Source organism: Oncorhynchus kisutch, unplaced genomic scaffold (genome assembly GCF_002021735.2).
Source record: "Oncorhynchus kisutch isolate 150728-3 unplaced genomic scaffold, Okis_V2 scaffold3146, whole genome shotgun sequence".
Taxonomy (NCBI): Eukaryota; Metazoa; Chordata; class Actinopteri; order Salmoniformes; family Salmonidae; genus Oncorhynchus; species Oncorhynchus kisutch.
In genome coordinates, this window is record NW_022265091.1 from 24,251 (window position 1) to 46,584 (window position 22,334).

The 22,334-nt window shown below is 43.2% G+C and overlaps 1 protein-coding gene across 2 annotated transcripts in view; it reads left to right on the plus strand.

Annotated features, from left to right (window-relative positions):
* The first annotated feature begins 1,566 nt into the window (after positions 1–1,566).
* LOC116371375 (phytanoyl-CoA hydroxylase-interacting protein-like) overlaps positions 1,567–22,334 on the plus strand; it is a 33,550-nt gene continuing 12,782 nt past the window's right edge. Inside the window, exons 1-2 of one of the 2 annotated variants that reach the window (XM_031820213.1) lie at positions 1,567–2,002; positions 14,451–14,647. In XM_031820213.1, the coding sequence (XP_031676073.1) occupies positions 1,897–2,002; positions 14,451–14,647 (303 nt within the window). In that variant the 5' untranslated portion in view covers positions 1,567–1,896. The remainder of the gene's footprint in view (positions 2,003–14,450; positions 14,648–22,334) is intronic. The other variant, XM_031820214.1, reaches the window with a different exon arrangement.

Below are 22,334 nucleotides of genomic sequence, written 5' to 3' on the forward strand. Positions count from 1 at the left end.
TAATAACATGGCTATATACAGGGAGTACCTGGTAATACCATGGTTATATACAGGAAGTACCAGGTAATAACATGGCTATATACAGGACGTACCAGGTAATAACATGGCTATATAGAGGAAGTACCAGGTAACAACATGGCTATATACAGGAAGTACCATGTAATAACATGGCTATATACAGGAAGTACCAGGTAACAACATGGCTATATACAGGAGGTACCAGGTAATAACATGGTTATATACAGGAAGTACCAGGTAACAACATGGCTATATACAGGAAGTACCAGGTAATAACATGGTTATATACAGGGAGTACCAGGTAATAACATGGTTATAAACGGAATACCAGGTAATAACATGGTTATAAACAGGGAGTCCCAGGTAATACCATGGCTATATACAGGAAGTGCCAGGTAATAACCTGGCTATATACAGGAAGTACCTGGTAATAACATGGCTATATACAGGAAGTACCAGGTAATACCATGGCTATATACAGGGAGTACCAGTACTGAGTCAATGTGCAGGGGTACCAGGTAATACCATGGTTATATACAGGGAGTACCAGGTAATACCATAGCTATATTTATTTTTTGGACCTTAATTTAACTTTATTTAATATACAGGAAGTTCTAGTACTGAGTCGATGTACAGGGATACCAGGTAATAACATGGCTATATACAGGAAGTACCAGGTAATAACATGGTTATATACAGGAAGTACCAGGTAATTACATGGCTATATACAGGGAGTACCAGGTAATACCATGGTTATATACAGGGAGTACCTGGTAATACCATGGTTATATACAGGAAGTAAGAGGTAATAACATGGCTATATACAGGAAGTACCAGGTAATAACATGGCTTTATACAGGGAGTACCAGGTAATAACATGGCTATATACAGGAAGTACCAGGTAATAACATGGCTATATACAGGAAGTACCAGGTAATAACATGGCTATATACAGGGAGTACCACTACTGAGTGGATGTGCAGGGGTACCTCCACTCAGTACTGGTATTTCCTGTATATAGCCATGCTATCTTTACTCATTATTCGTTATTCACTGTATATTTATTCCTCGTGACTATTTCAATTTTTTTATCTATCTATCTATCTATCTATCTATCTATCTATCTATCTATCTATCTATCTATCTATCTATCTATCTATCTATCTATCTATCTATCTATCTATCTATCTATCTATCTTTGAATCTGCATCGTTGGAAAAGGTCTACTACACCTGTTTAAGGTCTACTACACCTGTTGATTATGAAGCATGTGACAAATAACATTTGATTTGATTAGATCTGATGGTTTACCACCAGAGGTGAAAGTAGGTGCCTGCAGCATATTGTCACATTTCAAATGAAGCATTTACTGGCCTTGTCCTTTATTTGTGATGAAAATAGAGATGAACGTGATGAAAAGGCTACAGAGGTTTCATAGGAGCTGCGACACAGGGCGCAGCAGAGTAATCTGGTTACATCAACCGTCATTTAATTCATTTTTTTCTGCTAATCCCTGCTCTATGTTCTTTGCCCTGAGGCTGAATAAACACACGTGGCTGGCCTGTTACATCAGTAACACATTAATAATTCAATAACGTGTCTAATAGATAATGTCATGTTCCCTCCTTTTTCTCCATTTCTTTCCGTTTATCCACTGCGTCTCAGCGGGGACCGTTTGTCCAAGTAGTGCCGTGCCATGCTGCCGTGCCATGCTGCTTGAGTACTGGAAGGGGACCCGAGAGGGGCAGGGGAGGGGATCAGAGGAGGAAGGGAGGGGAGGAGGGGCGGGAGCACTGAGCACAGCGAGTGACTGGACTGTGTATTGAAGGTGAAGATCAGCACCACGAAGAGACAACAGTAGGAGACGTTGTAAAGGCCATGGAGGATCCGCGTGTGGACGACAGCACCAGCAGCCCTGTCAGCCGTTGTGACGACATGATGAAGAACCTGAACCTGGACTTGATACAGCCGAGTGACAGGGAAGGTAAGTACCGGACCCCGGAGGGCAGCAGGGCCACGGCTGAAGGAGCGCTGTGTAGCCTGCATTGGTCAAATCAAACTTTATTTGTCACTTGACCCTGCTGCCCTTACCGTGAAATGCTGACTTACAAGCCCTTAACCAACAGTGCAGTTCAAGAAGAGATAAGAAAATATTTACCAAATAAACTAAATAAAAAAAGAACACAATAACATAACAATAAGAGGCTATATACAGGGGGGTACTGGTACTGAGTCAATGTGGAGGCTATATACAGGGGGTACCGGTACTGAGTCAATGTGGAGGCTATATACAGGGGGTACTGGTACTGAGTCAATGTGGAGGCTATATACAGGGGGTACCGGTACTGAGTCAATGTGGAGGCTATATACAGGGGGGTACCGGTACTGAGTCAATGTGGAGGCTATATACAGGGGGTACCGGTACTGAGTCAATGTGGAGGCTATATACAGGGGGTACCGGTACTGAGTCAATGTGGAGGCTATATACAGGGGGTACCGGTACTGAGTCAATGTGGAGGCTATATACATGGGGGTACCGGTACTGAGTCAATCTGGAGGCTATATACAGGGTGCACCGGTACTGAGTCAATCTGGAGGCTATATACAGGGGGTACCGGTACTGAGTCAATGTGGAGGCTATATACAGGGGGTACCGGTACTGAGTCAATCTGGAGGCTATATACAGGGTGCACCGGTACTGAGTCAATCTGGAGGCTATATACAGGGGGTACCGGTACTGAGTCAATGTGGAGGCTATATACATGGGGGTACCGGTACTGAGTCAATCTGGAGGCTATATACAGGGTGCACCGGTACTGAGTCAATCTGGAGGCTATATACAGGGGGGTACCGGTACAGAGTCAATGTGGAGGCTATATACAGGGGGTACTGGTACAGAGTCAATGTGGAGGCTATATACAGGGGGTACCGGTACAGAGTCAATGTGGAGGCTATATACAGGGGGTACTGGTACAGAGTCAATGTGGAGGCTATATACAGGAGGTACTGGTACAGAGTCAATGTGGAGGCTATATACAGGGGGTACTGGTACAGAGTCAATGTGGAGGCTATATACAGGGGGTACCGGTACAGAGTCAATGTGGAGGCTATATACAGGGGGTACCGGTACAGAGTCAATGTGGAGACTATATACAGGGGGTACTGGTACAGAGTCAATGTGGAGGCTATATACAGGGGGTACTGGTACAGAGTCAATGTGGAGGCTATATACAGGGGGTACCGGTACAGAGTCAATGTGGAGGCTATATACAGGGGGTACCGGTACAGAGTCAATGTGGAGGCTATATACAGGGGGTACCGGTACAGAGTCAATGTGGAGGCTATATACAGGGGGTACTGGTACAGAGTCAATGTGGAGGCTATATACAGGGGGGTACTGGTACAGAGTCAATGTGCGGGGGCACCGGTTAGTCGAGGTATTATGTACATGTAGGTAGAGTTATTAAAGTGACTATACACAGATAATGAGAGAGAGTAGCATAAATGGGAGGGGGGAGGGGGGGGGTAGAAGCTGTTTAGAAGCCTTGACCAATGTTGTGCCCTCTTCACAACTGTCTTGGTGAGTTTGGACCATTCTACTTTGTTGTTGATGTGGACACCAAGGAACTTGAACCTCTCAACCTGCTCCACTACAGCCCCCTCGATGAGAATGGGGGCGTGCTCGGTCCTCCTTTTCCTGTAGTCCACAATCATCTCCTTTGTCTTGATCATGTTGAGGAAGAGTTTGTTGTCCTGGCACCACACAGCCAGGTCTCTGACCATCTCCCTATAGGCTGTCTCATCGTTGTCGGTGATCAGACCTACCACTGTTGTGTCATCGTCAAACTTAATGATGGTGTTGGAGTCGTGCCTGGCCGTGCAGTCATGAGTGAACAGGGAGTACAGGAGGGGACTGAGCACGCACCCATGAGGAGCCCCTGTGTTGAGGATCAGCGTGGCGGATGTGTTGTTACCTACCCTTACCACCTGGGGATGGCCTGTCAGGAAGTCTAGGATCCAGTTGCAGAGGGAGGTGTTAAGTCCCAGGGTCCTTAGCTTATTGATGAGCTTTGAGGACGCTATGGTGTTGAATGCTGAGCTGTAGTCAATGAACAGCATTCTCACGTAGGTGTTCCTTTTGTTCAGGTGGGAAAGGGCAGTGTGGAGTGCAATAGAGATTGCATAATCTGTGGATCTTTTAGGGCGGTATGCAAATTAGAGTGGGTCTAGGGTTTCTGGGATAATGGTGTTGATGTGAGCCATGACCAGCCTTTCAAAGCACTTCAAGCTACAGACGTGAGTGCTACGTGTCTGTAGTCATTTAGGCAGGTTGCCTTTGTGTTCTTGGGCACAGGGACTATGGTGGTGTGCTTGAAACATGTTGGTATTACAGACTAGGTCAGGGAGAGGTTGAAAAGGTCAGTGAAGACACTTGCCAGTTGGTCAGCGCATGCTCGGAGTACACGTCCTGGTAATCCGTCTGGCCCTGTGGCCTTGTGAATGTTGACCTGTAATAAGTCTAGGTCTTATTCACGTCAGCTACGGAGAGCGTGGTCACATGGTCGTCCGGAACAAATCAAATCAAATTGTATTTGTCACATGCGCCGAATACAATAGGTATTGTACAGTGAAATGCTTACTTACAAGCCCTTAACCAACAATGCAGTTTTAAGAAAATACCCCCCAAAAAGTAAGAGATAAGAATAACAAATAATTCAAGAGCAGTAGTAAATAACAATAGGGTGGCTATATACAGGGGGTATATAGTCTGGGTAGCCATTAGTCTGGGTTGCCATTTTGATTAGCTGTTCATGAGTCTTATGGCTTGGGGGTAGAAGCTGTTTAGAAGCCTCTTTTACCTAGACTTGGTGCTCCGGTACCGTTTGCAGTGCGGTAGCAGAGAGAGCAGTCTATGACTAGGGTGGCTTGGAGTCTTTGACAATTTTTAGGGCCTTCCTCTGACAATGCCTGGTATAGAGGTCCAGGATGGCAGGAAGCTTAGCCCCGGTGATGTACTGGGCCGTATGCACTACCCTCTGTAGTGCCTTGTGGTTGGAGGCCGAGCAGTTTCCATACCAGGCAGAGATACATCCCGTCAGGATGCTGGTTCTCTCATGCATGTTTCAGTGTTATTTGCCTCGAAGCGAGCATAGAAGTAGTTTAGCTCGCCTGGTAGGCTCGTGTCATTGGGCAGCTCACGGCTGTGCTTCGCTTTGTAGTCTGTAATGGTTTGCAAGCCCTGCCACATCCGACGAGCGTTGGAGCCGGTTTAGTACAATTTGATCTTAGTCCTGTATTGACACTTTGTCACGGGATACTAGGAGTGGTGGGTTGGAATCAGGCGCAGAGAGCAGGGTTTAGTATATCGTGATTTATTCTCCGGCCCAAAAACGGTCACGCCAACATACAGGGCGCATAGAACAGACCAGCCCAAACACAGGACCAAACAGTCCGGAGAATACACACGTGAAAACCACAATCCAAAAGAGTAACAAAAACAATCCCGCACAAAACAAGGGCGGGACAACCTACTACATATAGGGAAGCTAATTAAACTAAAATACACACAGGTGAAACTAATAAGACAAAACCAACAGACAAACGAAAAAGGGATCGGTAGCGGCTAGTAGGACGGTGACGACGACCGCCGAGCACCGCCCGAACAGGCAGGGGAACCAACTTCGGCGGAAGTCGTGACACACTTTGCCTGTTTGATGGTTCGTCAGAGGGCATAGCGGGATTTCTTATCAGCTTCCTTATTAGAGTCCCGCTCCTTGATAACGGCAGCTCTAGCCTTTTGCTCAGTACGATTGTTGCCTGTAATCCATGGCTTCTGGTTGGGGTATGTACGTACAGTCACTGTGGGGACAACGTCATCGATGCACTTATTGATGAAGGCAATGACTGAGGTGGTATACTCCTCAATGCCATCGGAAGAATCCCGGAACATATTCCAGTGTGCTAGCAAAAATTCCTGTAGCTTAGCATCTGCTTCATCTGACTACTTTTTTATTGACCGAGTCACTGGTACTTCCTGCTTGAATTTCTGCTTGTAAACAGGAACCAGGAGGATAGAATTATGGTCAGATTTGCCAAATGGAGGATGAGAGAGAGCTTGTACCCATCTCTGTGTGGAGTAATGGTGGTCTTGAGGTTTTTTCCCTCTGGTTGCACATTTAACATCCTGATAGAAATTTGGTAAAACAGATTTAAGTTTCCCTGCATTAAAGTCCCCGGCATCTGGATAAGCTTTTTCCTGTTTGCTTATCAAATCAAATCAAATCAAATTTATTTATATAGCCCTTCGTACATCAGCTGATATCTCAAAGTGTTGTACAGAAACCCAGCCTAAAACCCCAAACAGCAAGCAATGCAGGTGTAGAAGCACGGTATTGCGCTTATGGCGCAATACATTTCATTGAGTCCAGTCTTAGTGCAAGCATTGGTCTGTTGTGGTATGTAGATGAAAAATACAGATGAAAACTATCTATGTAGATAGTGTGATCTACAGCTTATCATGAGATAATCTACCTCAGGTGCGCAAAACCTCAAGACTTCCTTAGATATCGTGCACCAGCTGTTGTTTACATATATGCATTGTGCTCCACCCCTTGTCTTACCAGACGCCGCTGTTCTACCCTGCCCATACAGCGTATAACCAGCCAGCTGTATGTTGATAATGTCGTCGTTCAGCCATGAATCCATGAAGCATAAGATATTACAGTTTTTAATGTCCCCTTGGTAGTTTAATCTTCCTTGTAAGTCGTCGATTTTATTTTCCAATGATTGCACGTTAGCTAGTAGAACGGATGGCAGGGGGGTTTATTCGATCGCCTACGAATCCTCAGAAGGCAGCCTGCCCTCCATCCTCTTTTTCTCCCTCGTCTCTTCACACAAATGACAGGGATTTGGGCCTGTTCCCGGGAAAGAAGTATGTCGTTCACGTCGGGCTTGTCGGACTCGTGAAATCACTGTTCTGATGTCCAGAAGTTATTTTCGGTCATAAGCGGCAGTAGCAACATTATGTAGAAAATACGTTTTTTTTAAAACACAATCAGTTAGGATATAAAACATCTGCCATCTTCTCTGGCGCCGTCTTTAGTAGTAGTAGTGATAGTCAAGGTGTCTCATCAGGAAATTGAGTCTATCATAGTTCATGTGGGATTCAATGAGATTATGAAGGGCAGTTCAGAACAGCTGAAGATTGATTTTAAAGAACTTATTGGGTCTCTACTTGACACCAACAAACGCCCCATAATATCTGTCCTCTGCCCTCCCTAAATGGTGGCATTGAACGGTTCAGCAGACTTTTATCCCTCCATAACTGGCTACCAGACTATTTCAGCTCTGTGGGTGGAACATTTATTGACAATTTTGATACCTTCTGGAAACAAAGCTTGTATTATGAGGAGGATGGGATCCACCCAAATCATTTGGGTTCCTTTCACAGCATTATAAGGATGCGTTGAGACAATGACTTATCAATGACCCAAGCCCAGCTCATTGAATCCCTACCATTGTGTCGCTGAGTTGTCATAATGCTTCAGTAAATGTACATTATCCCAGGGGCGTTGGAAGACACAATGTAAGTAACCTAATTTATGTCCCTCTAACTACCCTGAATGCCTCTGCTGATCCTACAACTATTGTATGAAGTAATCATGCGTCTTTGACGAGAGTTATACTGTTAGCACTGAGGCGGTTTGCCTTAGCAGGAAATCCACTGTGTGCAGCTTACCCTGCACTAACATAAATAACCTGAGCATGTCTACCTCTGCTAAGCTTCCCAGTAAAGCAATAAAAACAATCAGGCATCCCAGAAAAGTGTTGAAAATAGCCCACATTAACATATGTAGCTTCATTTTTACATTTTTTATTTAACTAGGTAAGTCAGTTAAGAACAAATTATTATTTACAATGACGGCCTACTCCGGCCAAACCCGGACGACGCAGGGCCAATTGCCCGCCGCCTGATGGGACTCCTAATCACATCCGGATGTGAGGCAACCAGTTAAGAAACAAGGTTCATGAAATCAATAATTTGCTAGTAACAGATGACATTCATATTCTGACCAACTCTGAAACTCACGTAGATGTTAAAGTGATAGCAATACATGGTTATAAGATCTACAGTAAAGACAGAAATGCCAAAGGTGGAGGTGTGGCCATTTATATTCAGAACCACATACCTGTAAAGCTTAGAGAGGATCTCATGTAAAATACTGTTGAAGTAATATGGCTACAGGTTCATCTGCCTCACCTAAAGACCATTCTGGTGGGAAACTGCTATAGACCACCAAGTGCTAACAGTCAGTATCTGGACAACATGTGTGAAATGCTTGATAATGTTTATTTAAATATTTTTTATTTCACCTTTATTTAACCAGGTAGGCTAGTTGAGAACACCTTTATTTAACCAGGTAGGCTAGTTGAGAACACCTTTATTTAACCAGGTAGGCTAGTTGAGAACACCTTTATTTAACCAGGTAGGCTAGTTGAGAACACCTTTATTTAACCAGGTAGGCTAGTTGAGAACACCTTTATTTAACCAGGTAGGCTAGTTGAGAACACCTTTATTTAACCAGGTAGGCTAGTTGAGAACACCTTTATTTAACCAGGTAGGCTAGTTGAGAACAAGTTCTCATTTACAACTGTGACCTGGCCAAGATAAAGCATAGCAGTGTGAACAGACAACACAGAGTTACACATGGGAATAGCAAACACTCCTTTACACCCCAGTATCTCTACTTGCACATTCATCTTCTGCACATCTACCATTCCAGTGTTTAATTGCTATATTGTAATTACTTCACCACCATGGCCTATGTATTGCCTTAACTCTCTTATCTTATCTCATACCTAATTTGCACTCACTGTATATAGACTTTGTTTTGTTTTCTCTTGTTCTACTGTATTATTGACTATGTTTTGTTTGTTCCATGTGCAACTCTGTGTTGTTGTCTGTGTCACAATGCTTTGCTTTATCTTGGCCAGGTCGCAGTTGTAAATGAGAACTTGTTCTCAACTAGCCTACCTGGTTAAATAAAGGTGTTCTCAACTAGCCTACCTGGTTAAATAAAGGTGTTCTCAACTAGCCTACCTGGTTAAATAAAGGTGTTCTCAACTGGCCTACCTGGTTAAATAAAGGTGTTCTCAACTAGCCTACCTGGTTAAATAAAGGTGTTCTCAACTGGCCTACCTGGTTAAATAAAGGTGTTCTCAACTAGCCTACCTGGTTAAATAAAGGTGTTCTCAACTAGCCTACCTGGTTAAATAAAGGTGTTCTCAACTGGCCTACCTGGTTAAATAAAGGTGTTCTCAACTAGCCTCCCTGGTTAAATAAAGGTGTTCTCAACTAGCCTACCTGGTTAAATAAAGGTGTTCTCAACTAGCCTACCTGGTTAAATAAAGGTGTTCTCAACTAGCCACCTGGTTAAATAAAGGTGTTCTCAACTAGCCTACCTGGTTAAATAAAGGTGTTCTCAACTAGCCTCCCTGGTTAAATAAAGGTGTTCTCAACTAGCCTACCTGGTTAAATAAAGGTGTTCTCAACTAGCCTACCTGGTTAAATAAAGGTGTTCTCAACTAGCCTACCTGGTTAAATAAAGGTGTTCTCAACTAGCCTACCTGGTTAAATAAAGGTGTTCTCAACTAGCCTACCTGGTTAAATAAAGGTGTTCTCAACTAGCCTACCTGGTTAAATAAAGGTGTTCTCAACTAGCCTACCTGGTTAAATAAAGGTGTTCTCAACTAGCCTACCTGGTTAAATAAAGGTGTTCTCAACTGGCCTACCTGGTTAAATAAAGGTGTTCTCAACTAGCCTACCTGGTTAAATAAAGGTGTTCTCAACTAGCCTACCTGGTTAAATAAAGGTGTTCTCAACTAGCCACCTGGTTAAATAAAGGTGTTCTCAACTAGCCTACCTGGTTAAATAAAGGTGTTCTCTACTAGCCTACCTGGTTAAATAAAGGTGAAATAAAATAAAAACATTAATTACAGTAGGCTATACCCCATACCATTCTGTTACTACATACCATTCTGTTACTACATACCACTTACAGTGAGCTATACCCCATAACATTCTGTTACTACATACCACTTACAGTGAGCTATACCCCATACCATTCTGTTACTACATACCACTTACAGTGAGCTATACCCCATACCATTCTGTTACTACATACCATTCTGTTACTACATACCACTTACAGTGAGCTATACCCCATACCATTCTGTTACTACATAACACTTACAGTGAGCTATACTCCATACCATTCTGTTACTACATACCACTTACAGTGAGCTATACCCCATACCATTATGTTACTACATACCACTTACAGTAGGCTATACCCCATACCATTCTGTTACTACATACCACTTACAGTAGGCTATACCCCATACCATTCTGTTACTACATACCACTTACAGTGAGCTATACCCCATACCATTCTGTTACTACATACCACTTACAGTGAGCTATACCCCATACCATTCTGTTACTACATACCACTTACAGTGAGCTATACCCCATACCATTCTGTTACTACATACCACTTACAGTGAGCTATACCCCATACCATTCTGTTACTACATACCATTTACAGTGAGCTATACCCCATACCATTCTGTTACTACATACCACTTACAGTGAGCTATAACCCATACCATTCTGTTACTACATACCACTTACAGTGAGCTATACCCCATACCATTCTGTTACTACATACCACTTACAGTGAGCTATACCCCATACCATTCTGTTACTACATACCACTTACAGTAGGCTATACCCCATACCATTCTGTTACTACATACCACTTACAGTGAGCTATACCCCATACCATTCTGTTACTACATACCACTTACAGTAGGCTATACCCCATACCATTCTGTTACTACATACCACTTACAGTAGGCTATACCCCATACCATTCTGTTACTACATACCACTTACAGTGAGCTATACCCCATACCATTCTGTTACTACATACCACTTACAGTAGGCTATACCCCATACCATTCTGTTACTACATACCACTTACAGTGAGCTATACCCCATACCATTCTGTTACTACATACCACTTACAGTAGGCTATACCCCATACCATTCTGTTACTACATACCACTTACAGTGAGCTATACCCCATACCATTCTGTTACTACATACCACTTACAGTGAGCTATACCCCATACCATTCTGTTACTACATAACACTTACAGTGAGCTATACTCCATACCATTCTGTTACTACATACCACTTACAGTGAGCTATACCCCATACCATTATGTTACTACATACCACTTACAGTAGGCTATACCCCATACCATTCTGTTACTACATACCACTTACAGTAGGCTATACCCCATACCATTCTGTTACTACATACCACTTACAGTGAGCTATACCCCATACCATTCTGTTACTACATACCACTTACAGTGAGCTATACCCCATACCATTCTGTTACTACATACCACTTACAGTGAGCTATACCCCATACCATTCTGTTACTACATACCACTTACAGTGAGCTATACCCCATACCATTCTGTTACTACATACCATTTACAGTGAGCTATACCCCATACCATTCTGTTACTACATACCACTTACAGTGAGCTATAACCCATACCATTCTGTTACTACATACCACTTACAGTGAGCTATACCCCATACCATTCTGTTACTACATACCACTTACAGTGAGCTATACCCCATACCATTCTGTTACTACATACCACTTACAGTAGGCTATACCCCATACCATTCTGTTACTACATACCACTTACAGTGAGCTATACCCCATACCATTCTGTTACTACATACCACTTACAGTAGGCTATACCCCATACCATTCTGTTACTACATACCACTTACAGTAGGCTATACCCCATACCATTCTGTTACTACATACCACTTACAGTGAGCTATACCCCATACCATTCTGTTACTACATACCACTTACAGTGAGCTATACCCCATACCATTCTGTTACTACATACCACTTACAGTGAGCTATACTCCATACCATTATGTTACTACATACCACTTACAGTAGGCTATACCCCATACCATTCTGTTACTACATACCACTTACAGTAGGCTATACCCCATACCATTCTGTTACTACATACCACTTACAGTAGGCTATACCCCATACCATTCTGTTACTACATACCACTTACAGTAGGCTATACCCCATACCATTCTGTTACTACATACCACTTACAGTAGGCTATACCCCATACCATTCTGTTACTACATACCACTTACAGTGAGCTATACCCCATACCATTCTGTTACTACATACCACTTACAGTGAGCTATAACCCATACCATTCTGTTACTACATACCACTTACAGTGAGCTATACCCCATACCATTATGTTACTACATACCACTTACAGTGAGCTATACCCCATACCATTATGTTACTACATACCATTTACAGTGAGCTATACCCCATACCATTCTGTTACTACATACCACTTACAGTGAGCTATAACCCATACCATTCTGTTACTACATACCACTTACAGTGAGCTATACCCCATACCATTCTGTTACTACATACCACTTACAGTGAGCTATACCCCATACCATTCTGTTACTACATACCACTTACAGTAGGCTATACCCCATACCATTCTGTTACTACATACCACTTACAGTGAGCTATACCCCATACCATTCTGTTACTACATACCACTTACAGTAGGCTATACCCCATACCATTCTGTTACTACATACCACTTACAGTAGGCTATACCCCATACCATTCTGTTACTACATACCACTTACAGTGAGCTATACCCCATACCATTCTGTTACTACATACCACTTACAGTGAGCTATACCCCATACCATTCTGTTACTACATACCACTTACAGTGAGCTATACTCCATACCATTATGTTACTACATACCACTTACAGTAGGCTATACCCCATACCATTCTGTTACTACATACCACTTACAGTAGGCTATACCCCATACCATTCTGTTACTACATACCACTTACAGTAGGCTATACCCCATACCATTCTGTTACTACATACCACTTACAGTAGGCTATACGCCATACCATTCTGTTACTACATACCACTTACAGTAGGCTATACCCCATACCATTATGTTACTACATACCACTTACAGTGAGCTATACCCCATACCATTCTGTTACTACATACCACTTACAGTGAGCTATACCCCATACCATTCTGTTGCTACATACCACTTACAGTGAGCTATAACCCATACCATTCTGTTACTACATACCACTTACAGTGAGCTATACCCCATACCATTCTGTTACTACATACCACTTGCAGTAGGCTATAACCCATACCACTTACAGTAGGCTATACCACATACCATTCTGTTACTACATACCACTTACAGTGAGCTATACCCCATACCATTCTGTTACTACATACCACTTGCAGTAGGCTATACCCCATACCATTCTGTTACTACATACCACTTGCAGTAGGCTATACCCCATACCATTCTGTTACTACATACCACTTACAGTGAGCTATACCCCATACCATTCTGTTACTACATACCACTTGCAGTAGGCTATACCCCATACCATTCTGTTACTACATACCATTTACAGTGAGCTATACCCCATACCATTCTGTTACTACATACCACTTACAGTAGGCTATACCCCATACCATTCTGTTACTACATACCACTTACAGTGAGCTATACCCCATACCATTCTGTTACTACATACCACTTACAGTGAGCTATACCCCATACCATTATGTTACTACATACCACTTACAGTAGGCTATACCCCATACCATTATGTTACTACATACCACTTACAGTGAGCTATACCCCATACCATTCTGTTACTACATACCACTTACAGTGTTACTACATACCACTTACAGTAGGCTATACCCCATACCATTATGTTACAACATACCACTTACAGTAGGCTATACCCCATACCATTCTGTTACAACATACCACTTACAGTGAGCTATACCCCATACCATTCTGTTACAACATACCATTTACAGTTGGCAATAACCCATACCATTCTGTTACTACATACCATTTACAGTGAGCTATACCCCATACCATTCTGTTACTACATACCACTTACAGTGAGCTATACCCCATACCATTCTGTTACTATTGTTACGTCTGCCCCTGCCACGCCCTCTACTTCTCATCCTGTGTTTCCCTATCCTGCCGCCACTCCCCCAGGGTTCTCTCTCTCTCTCTCTCTCTCTCTCTCTCTGTGTTGGTGTATCTGACTGTGTGAGTGGAGACAGGTGTGCTGGAGGCAGAGCAGATCCCCAACGCTGCAACCTGTAAGCATGTTGATCTCCTCTCACTCTCTCTAATGCCTTTATTGATTTATTTACTATTTGTTGCCTGTGTTGTCTACTTCCTGTGTTGGCAGGAGACAACTCTCAGGACAGCAGCATCGCGGAAAAGGAGGATCTTCCTGTTCCTCAGAACGTCAAGATCACCAACATCACCTGTGACTCCTTCAAGATCAACTGGGACATGGACTGTAGAGCCAAGGACCACATCACTAACTACTTCATAGACCTCAACAAGAAGGAGCACAATAACTCCAACAAGTTCAAACACAAGGTTAGATACAGTCCATCATATAGTTCAAACACAAGGTTAGATACAGTACATTATACAGTACATTGTTCAGACATCCTTCAGGGCTGTACGGTAATGTACAGTTGAAGTCGGAAGTTTACATACACCTTAGCCAAATACATTTAAACTCAGTTTTTCACAATTTCTGACATTTAATCCTAGTAAAACATTCCCTATCTTAGGTCAGTTAGGATCACCACTTTATTTTAAGAATGTGACATGTCAGATAGTAGAGAGAATGATTTATTTCAGCTTTTATTTCTTTCATCACATTCCCAGTGGGTCATAGGTTTACATACACCCAATTAGTATTTGGTAGCATTTCCTTTAAATTGTTTAACTTGGGTCAAACGGTTCAGGTAGCCTTCCACAAGCTTCCCACAATAAGTTGTGTGAATTTTGGCCCATTCCTCCTGACAGAGCTGGTGTAACCGAGTCAGGTTTGTAGGCCTCCATGTTCACAAACGCTTTTTCAGTTCTGCCCACAAATTGTCTATGGGATTGAGGTCAGTGCTTTGTGATGGCCATGCCAATACCTTGACTTTGTTGTCCTTAGGCCATTTTGGAAGTATGCTTGGGGTCATTGTCCATTTGGAAGACCCATTTGTGACCAAGCTTTAACTTCCTGACTGATGTCTTGAGATGTTGCTTCAATATATCCACATAATTTTCCTACCTCATGATGCCATCTATTTTTGTGAAGTGCACCAGTCCCTCCTGCAGCAAAGTACCCCCACAACATGATGCTGCCACCCCCGTGCTTCACAGCTGGGATGGTGTTCTTCGGCTTGCAAGCCTCCCCCTTTTTCCTCCAAACATTACAATGGTCATTATGGCCAAATTTTTGTTTCATCAGACGAGAGGACATTTCTCCAAAAAGTGCAACCTTTGTCCCCATGTGCAGTTGCAAACCGTAGTCTGGCTTTTTTATGGTGGTTTTGGAGCAGTGGCTTCTTCCTTGCTGAGTGGCCTTTCAGGTTATGTCGATATAGGACTCATTTTACTGTAGATATAGATACTTTTGTACCTGTTTCTTCCAGCATCTTCACAAGGTCCTTTGCTGTTGTTCTGGGATTGATTTGCACTTTTCGCACCAAAGTACGCTCATCTCTAGGAGACAGAACGCGTCTCCTCCCTGAGCGGTATGACGGCTGCGTGGTCCCATGTTGTTTATACTTCCGTACTATCGTTTGTACAGTTGAACATGGTACCTTCAGACGTTTGGAAATTGCTCCCAAGGATGAACCAGACTTGTGGAGGTCTACAATTATTTTTCTGTGGTCTTGACTGATTTCTTTACATTTTCCCATGATGTCAAGCAGAGGCACTGAGTTTGAAGGTAGGCCTTGAAATACATCCACAAATACACCTCCAATTGACTCAAATTATGTCAATTAGCCTATCAAAAGCTTCTAAAGCCATGACATAATTTTCTGGAATTTCCCAAGCTGTTTAAAGGCACATTCAACTTAGTGTATGTAAACTTCTGACTCACTGGAATTGTGATACAATGAATTACAAGTTAAATAATCTGTCTGTAAACAATTGTTGGAAAAATTGCTTGTGTCATGCACAAAGTAGATGTCCTAACCGACTTGCCAAAAATATAGTTTGTTAACAAGAAACGTGTGCAGTGGTTGAAAAACGAGTTTTAATGACTCCAACCTAAGTGTATGTAAACTTCTGTCTTCAACTGTATGTGTATGTAACACTATCCCTAATAGAACACTGACCTTTGGGTTCTGCCATCACTGATTTGATATATCCCTAATAGAACTCTGAACTTTGGGTTCTGCTCTCACTGATTTGATATATCCCTAATAGAACTCTGACCTTTGGGTTCTGCTCTCAATGATTTGATATATCCCTAATAGAACTCTGACCTTTGGGTTCTGCTCTCAATGATTTGATATATCCCTAATAGAACTCTGACCTTTGGGTTCTGCTCTCAATGATTTGATATATCCCTAATAGAACTCTGACCTTTGGGTTCTGCTCTCAATGATTTGATATATCCCTAATAGAACACTGACCTTTGGGTTCTGCTCTCAATGATTTGATATATCCCTAATAGAACTCTGACCTTTGGGTTCTGCTCTCACTGATTTGATATATCCTTAATAGAACTCTGACCTTTGGGTTCTGCCATCACTGATTTGATGGGGTAGATCATCTGTTAATCCCTTAAGCCTCCAGTAGCATTTCTGAGCCTGACTACAGGGTAGAGGCTAGTGGATAGTGTGTAGTGGGAAATCGCTAAGACTGTAGATGCTAGTGGATAGTGGGAAATAGCTAAGATTGTAGAGGCTAGTGGATAGTGCGTACTGGGTAATAGCTAACACTGTAGTGGCTAGTGGATAGTGCGTAGTGGGTAACAGCTAAGACTGTAGTGGCTAGTGGATAGTGCATAGTGGGTAATAGCTAAGACTTGTCACGACTTCTGCCGAAGTCGGTTCCTCTCCTTGTTTTTTGCGGTGTTCGTCTGTCGACGTCACCGGTCTTCTAGCCATCGCCAATCCATTTTTCATGTTCCATTTGTTTTGTCTTGTTTTCACACACACCTGGTTTCAATTCCCTAATTACATGTTGTTTATGTTCCCTCTGTTTCCCCCATGTCCTTGTCAGGAATAGTTTATTGTAAGTTCTTGTGCTATGTGTGACTGGTGCGCTACGGGTTTAGTACCCATGTGTTTGTTGTTTATGTTCCCTCTGTTTCCCCCATGTCCTTGTCAGGAATAGTTTATTGTAAGTTCTTGTGCTATGTGTGACTGGTGCGCTACGGGTTTAGTACCCATGTGTTTGTTGTTTATGTTCCCTCTGTTTCCCCCATGTCCTTGTCAGGAATAGTTTATTGTAAGTTCTTGTGCTATGTGTGACTGGTGCGCTACGGGTTTAGTACCCATGTGTTTGCTGTTTATGTTCCCTCTGTTTCCCCCATGTCCTTGTCAGGAATAGTTTATTGTAAGTTCTTGTGCTATGTGTGACTGGTGCGCTACGGGTTTAGTACCCATGTGTTTGCTGTTTATGTTCCCTCTGTTTCCCCCATGTCCTTGTCAGGAATAGTTTATTGTAAGTTCTTGTGCTATGTGTGACTGGTGCGCTACGGGTTTAGTACCCATGTGTTTGCTGTTTATGTTCCCTCTGTTTCCCCCATGTCCTTGTCAGGAATAGTTTATTGTAAGTTCTTGTGCTATGTGTGACTGGTGCGCTACGGGTTTAGTACCCATGTGTTTGCTGTTTATGTTCCCTCTGTTTCCCCCATGTCCTTGTCAGGAATAGTTTATTGTAAGTTCTTGTGCTATGTGTGACTGGTGCGCTACGGGTTTAGTACCCATGTGTTTGCTGTTTATGTTCCCTCTGTTTCCCCCATGTCCTTGTCAGGAATAGTTTATTGTAAGTTCTTGTGCTATGTGTGACTGGTGCGCTACGGGTTTAGTACCCATGTGTTTGCTGTTTATGTTCCCTCTGTTTCCCCCATGTCCTTGTCAGGAATAGTTTATTGTAAGTTCTTGTGCTATGTGTGACTGGTGCGCTACGGGTTTAGTACCCATGTGTTTGCTGTTTATGTTCCCTCTGTTTCCCCCATGTCCTTGTCAGGAATAGTTTATTGTAAGTTCTTGTGCTATGTGTGACTGGTGCGCTACGGGTTTAGTACCCATGTGTTTGCTGTTTATGTTCCCTCTGTTTCCCCCATGTCCTTGTCAGGAATAGTTTATTGTAAGTTCTTGTGCTATGTGTGACTGGTGCGCTACGGGTTTAGTACCCATGTGTTTGCTGTTTATGTTCCCTCTGTTTCCCCCATGTCCTTGTCAGGAATAGTTTATTGTAAGTTCTTGTGCTATGTGTGACTGGTGCGCTACGGGTTTAGTACCCATGTGTTTGCTGTTTATGTTCCCTCTGTTTCCCCCATGTCCTTGTCAGGAATAGTTTATTGTAAGTTCTTGTGCTATGTGTGACTGGTGCGCTACGGGTTTAGTACCCATGTGTTTGCTGTTTATGTTCCCTCTGTTTCCCCCATGTCCTTGTCAGGAATAGTTTATTGTAAGTTCTTGTGCTATGTGTGACTGGTGCGCTACGGGTTTAGTACCCATGTGTTTGCTGTTTATGTTCCCTCTGTTTCCCCCATGTCCTTGTCAGGAATAGTTTATTGTAAGTTCTTGTGCTATGTGTGACTGGTGCGCTACGGGTTTAGTACCCATGTGTTTGCTGTTTATGTTCCCTCTGTTTCCCCCATGTCCTTGTCAGGAATAGTTTATTGTAAGTTCTTGTGCTATGTGTGACTGGTGCGCTACGGGTTTAGTACCCATGTGTTTGCTGTTTATGTTCCCTCTGTTTCCCCCATGTCCTTGTCAGGAATAGTTTATTGTAAGTTCTTGTGCTATGTGTGACTGGTGCGCTACGGGTTTAGTACCCATGTGTTTGCTGTTTATGTTCCCTCTGTTTCCCCCATGTCCTTGTCAGGAATAGTTTATTGTAAGTTCTTGTGCTATGTGTGACTGGTGCGCTACGGGTTTAGTACCCATGTGTTTGCTGTTTATGTTCCCTCTGTTTCCCCCATGTCCTTGTCAGGAATAGTTTATTGTAAGTTCTTGTGCTATGTGTGACTGGTGCGCTACGGGTTTAGTACCCATGTGTTTGCTGTTTATGTTCCCTCTGTTTCCCCCATGTCCTTGTCAGGAATAGTTTATTGTAAGTTCTTGTGCTATGTGTGACTGGTGCGCTACGGGTTTAGTACCCATGTGTTTGCTGTTTATGTTCCCTCTGTTTCCCCCATGTCCTTGTCAGGAATAGTTTATTGTAAGTTCTTGTGCTATGTGTGACTGGTGCGCTACGGGTTTAGTACCCATGTGTTTGCTGTTTATGTTCCCTCTGTTTCCCCCATGTCCTTGTCAGGAATAGTTTATTGTAAGTTCTTGTGCTATGTGTGACTGGTGCGCTACGGGTTTAGTACCCATGTGTTTGCTGTTTATGTTCCCTCTGTTTCCCCCATGTCCTTGTCAGGAATAGTTTATTGTAAGTTCTTGTGCTATGTGTGACTGGTGCGCTACGGGTTTAGTACCCATGTGTTTGCTGTTTATGTTCCCTCTGTTTCCCCCATGTCCTTGTCAGGAATAGTTTATTGTAAGTTCTTGTGCTATGTGTGACTGGTGCGCTACGGGTTTAGTACCCATGTGTTTGCTGTTTATGTTCCCTCTGTTTCCCCCATGTCCTTGTCAGGAATAGTTTATTGTAAGTTCTTGTGCTATGTGTGACTGGTGCGCTACGGGTTTAGTACCCATGTGTTTGCTGTTTATGTTCCCTCTGTTTCCCCCATGTCCTTGTCAGGAATAGTTTATTGTAAGTTCTTGTGCTATGTGTGACTGGTGCGCTACGGGTTTAGTACCCATGTGTTTGCTGTTTATGTTCCCTCTGTTTCCCCCATGTCCTTGTCAGGAATAGTTTATTGTAAGTTCTTGTGCTATGTGTGACTGGTGCGCTACGGGTTTAGTACCCATGTGTTTGCTGTTTATGTTCCCTCTGTTTCCCCCATGTCCTTGTCAGGAATAGTTTATTGTAAGTTCTTGTGCTATGTGTGACTGGTGCGCTACGGGTTTAGTACCCATGTGTTTGCTGTTTATGTTCCCTCTGTTTCCCCCATGTCCTTGTCAGGAATAGTTTATTGTAAGTTCTTGTGCTATGTGTGACTGGTGCGCTACGGGTTTAGTACCCATGTGTTTGCTGTTTATGTTCCCTCTGTTTCCCCCATGTCCTTGTCAGGAATAGTTTATTGTAAGTTCTTGTGCTATGTGTGACTGGTGCGCTACGGGTTTAGTACCCATGTGTTTGCTGTTTATGTTCCCTCTGTTTCCCCCATGTCCTTGTCAGGAATAGTTTATTGTAAGTTCTTGTGCTATGTGTGACTGGTGCGCTACGGGTTTAGTACCCATGTGTTTGCTGTTTATGTTCCCTCTGTTTCCCCCATGTCCTTGTCAGGAATAGTTTATTGTAAGTTCTTGTGCTATGTGTGACTGGTGCGCTACGGGTTTAGTACCCATGTGTTTGCTGTTTATGTTCCCTCTGTTTCCCCCATGTCCTTGTCAGGAATAGTTTATTGTAAGTTCATGTGCTATGTGTGACTGGTGCGCTACGGGTTTAGTACCCATGTGTTTGCTGTTTATGTTCCCTCTGTTTCCCCCATGTCCTTGTCAGGAATAGTTTATTGTAAGTTCTTGTGCTATGTGTGACTGGTGCGCTACGGGTTTAGTACCCATGTGTTTGCTGTTTATGTTCCCTCTGTTTCCCCCATGTCCTTGTCAGGAATAGTTTATTGTAAGTTCTTGTGCTATGTGTGACTGGTGCGCTACGGGTTTAGTACCCATGTGTTTGCTGTTTATGTTCCCTCTGTTTCCCCCATGTCCTTGTCAGGAATAGTTTATTGTAAGTTCTTGTGCTATGTGTGACTGGTGCGCTACGGGTTTAGTACCCATGTGTTTGCTGTTTATGTTCCCTCTGTTTCCCCCATGTCCTTGTCAGGAATAGTTTATTGTAAGTTCTTGTGCTATGTGTGACTGGTGCGCTACGGGTTTAGTACCCATGTGTTTGCTGTTTATGTTCCCTCTGTTTCCCCCATGTCCTTGTCAGGAATAGTTTATTGTAAGTTCTTGTGCTATGTGTGACTGGTGCGCTACGGATTTAGTACCCATGTGTTTGCTGTTTATGTTCCCTCTGTTTCCCCCATGTCCTTGTCAGGAATAGTTTATTGTAAGTTCTTGTGCTATGTGTGACTGGTGCGCTACGGGTTTAGTACCCATGTGTTTGCTGTTTATGTTCCCTCTGTTTCCCCCATGTCCTTGTCAGGAATAGTTTATTGTAAGTTCTTGTGCTATGTGTGACTGGTGCGCTACGGGTTTAGTACCCATGTGTTTGCTGTTTATGTTCCCTCTGTTTCCCCCATGTCCTTGTCAGGAATAGTTTATTGTAAGTTCTTGTGCTATGTGTGACTGGTGCGCTACGGGTTTAGTACCCATGTGTTTGCTGTTTATGTTCCCTCTGTTTCCCCCATGTCCTTGTCAGGAATAGTTTATTGTAAGTTCTTGTGCTATGTGTGACTGGTGCGCTACGGGTTTAGTACCCATGTGTTTGCTGTTAGTTTTATATATTCAACTGCTCCAGCTATTCAACAAGTTCTGCTCTCCTGCGTTTGACTTCCTTGCCACCAGTTACGCACCCCTTACACAATTCCCGACCTACTATGGAATCAGCAGGAACAGGTGCCCCTGGTATAGGGGTCGAGGAGCGCATCCAGGAGCAAGCAAAAGTAATCCACCATCTCGGCACCATCATGGATCAAGTTATCCAGACCCTGGACCGTTGGGAGAGACAGGGAGGTCCTCCAGCGCAGTGTACTTGGACGACTGTTGGCCTGTATGTCAAGGCTGAGAAATGCCTGTTCTTTCAGCAAGCCGTCTCTGTCCTAGGGTACCGCATTTCCACCTCAGGGGTGGAGATGGAGATTGACCGCATTTCAGCCGTGCGTAATTGGCCGACTCCCACCACGGTAAAGGAGGTGTAGTGGTTCTTAGGGTTTACCAATTACTACCGGAGATTTAAGGTGGGTCATGTTTTTCACCCGTTTTGTTTTCACCCTTTCGTACAGACCAGGCTCCCAGAACGTTAAGGCTGACGCACT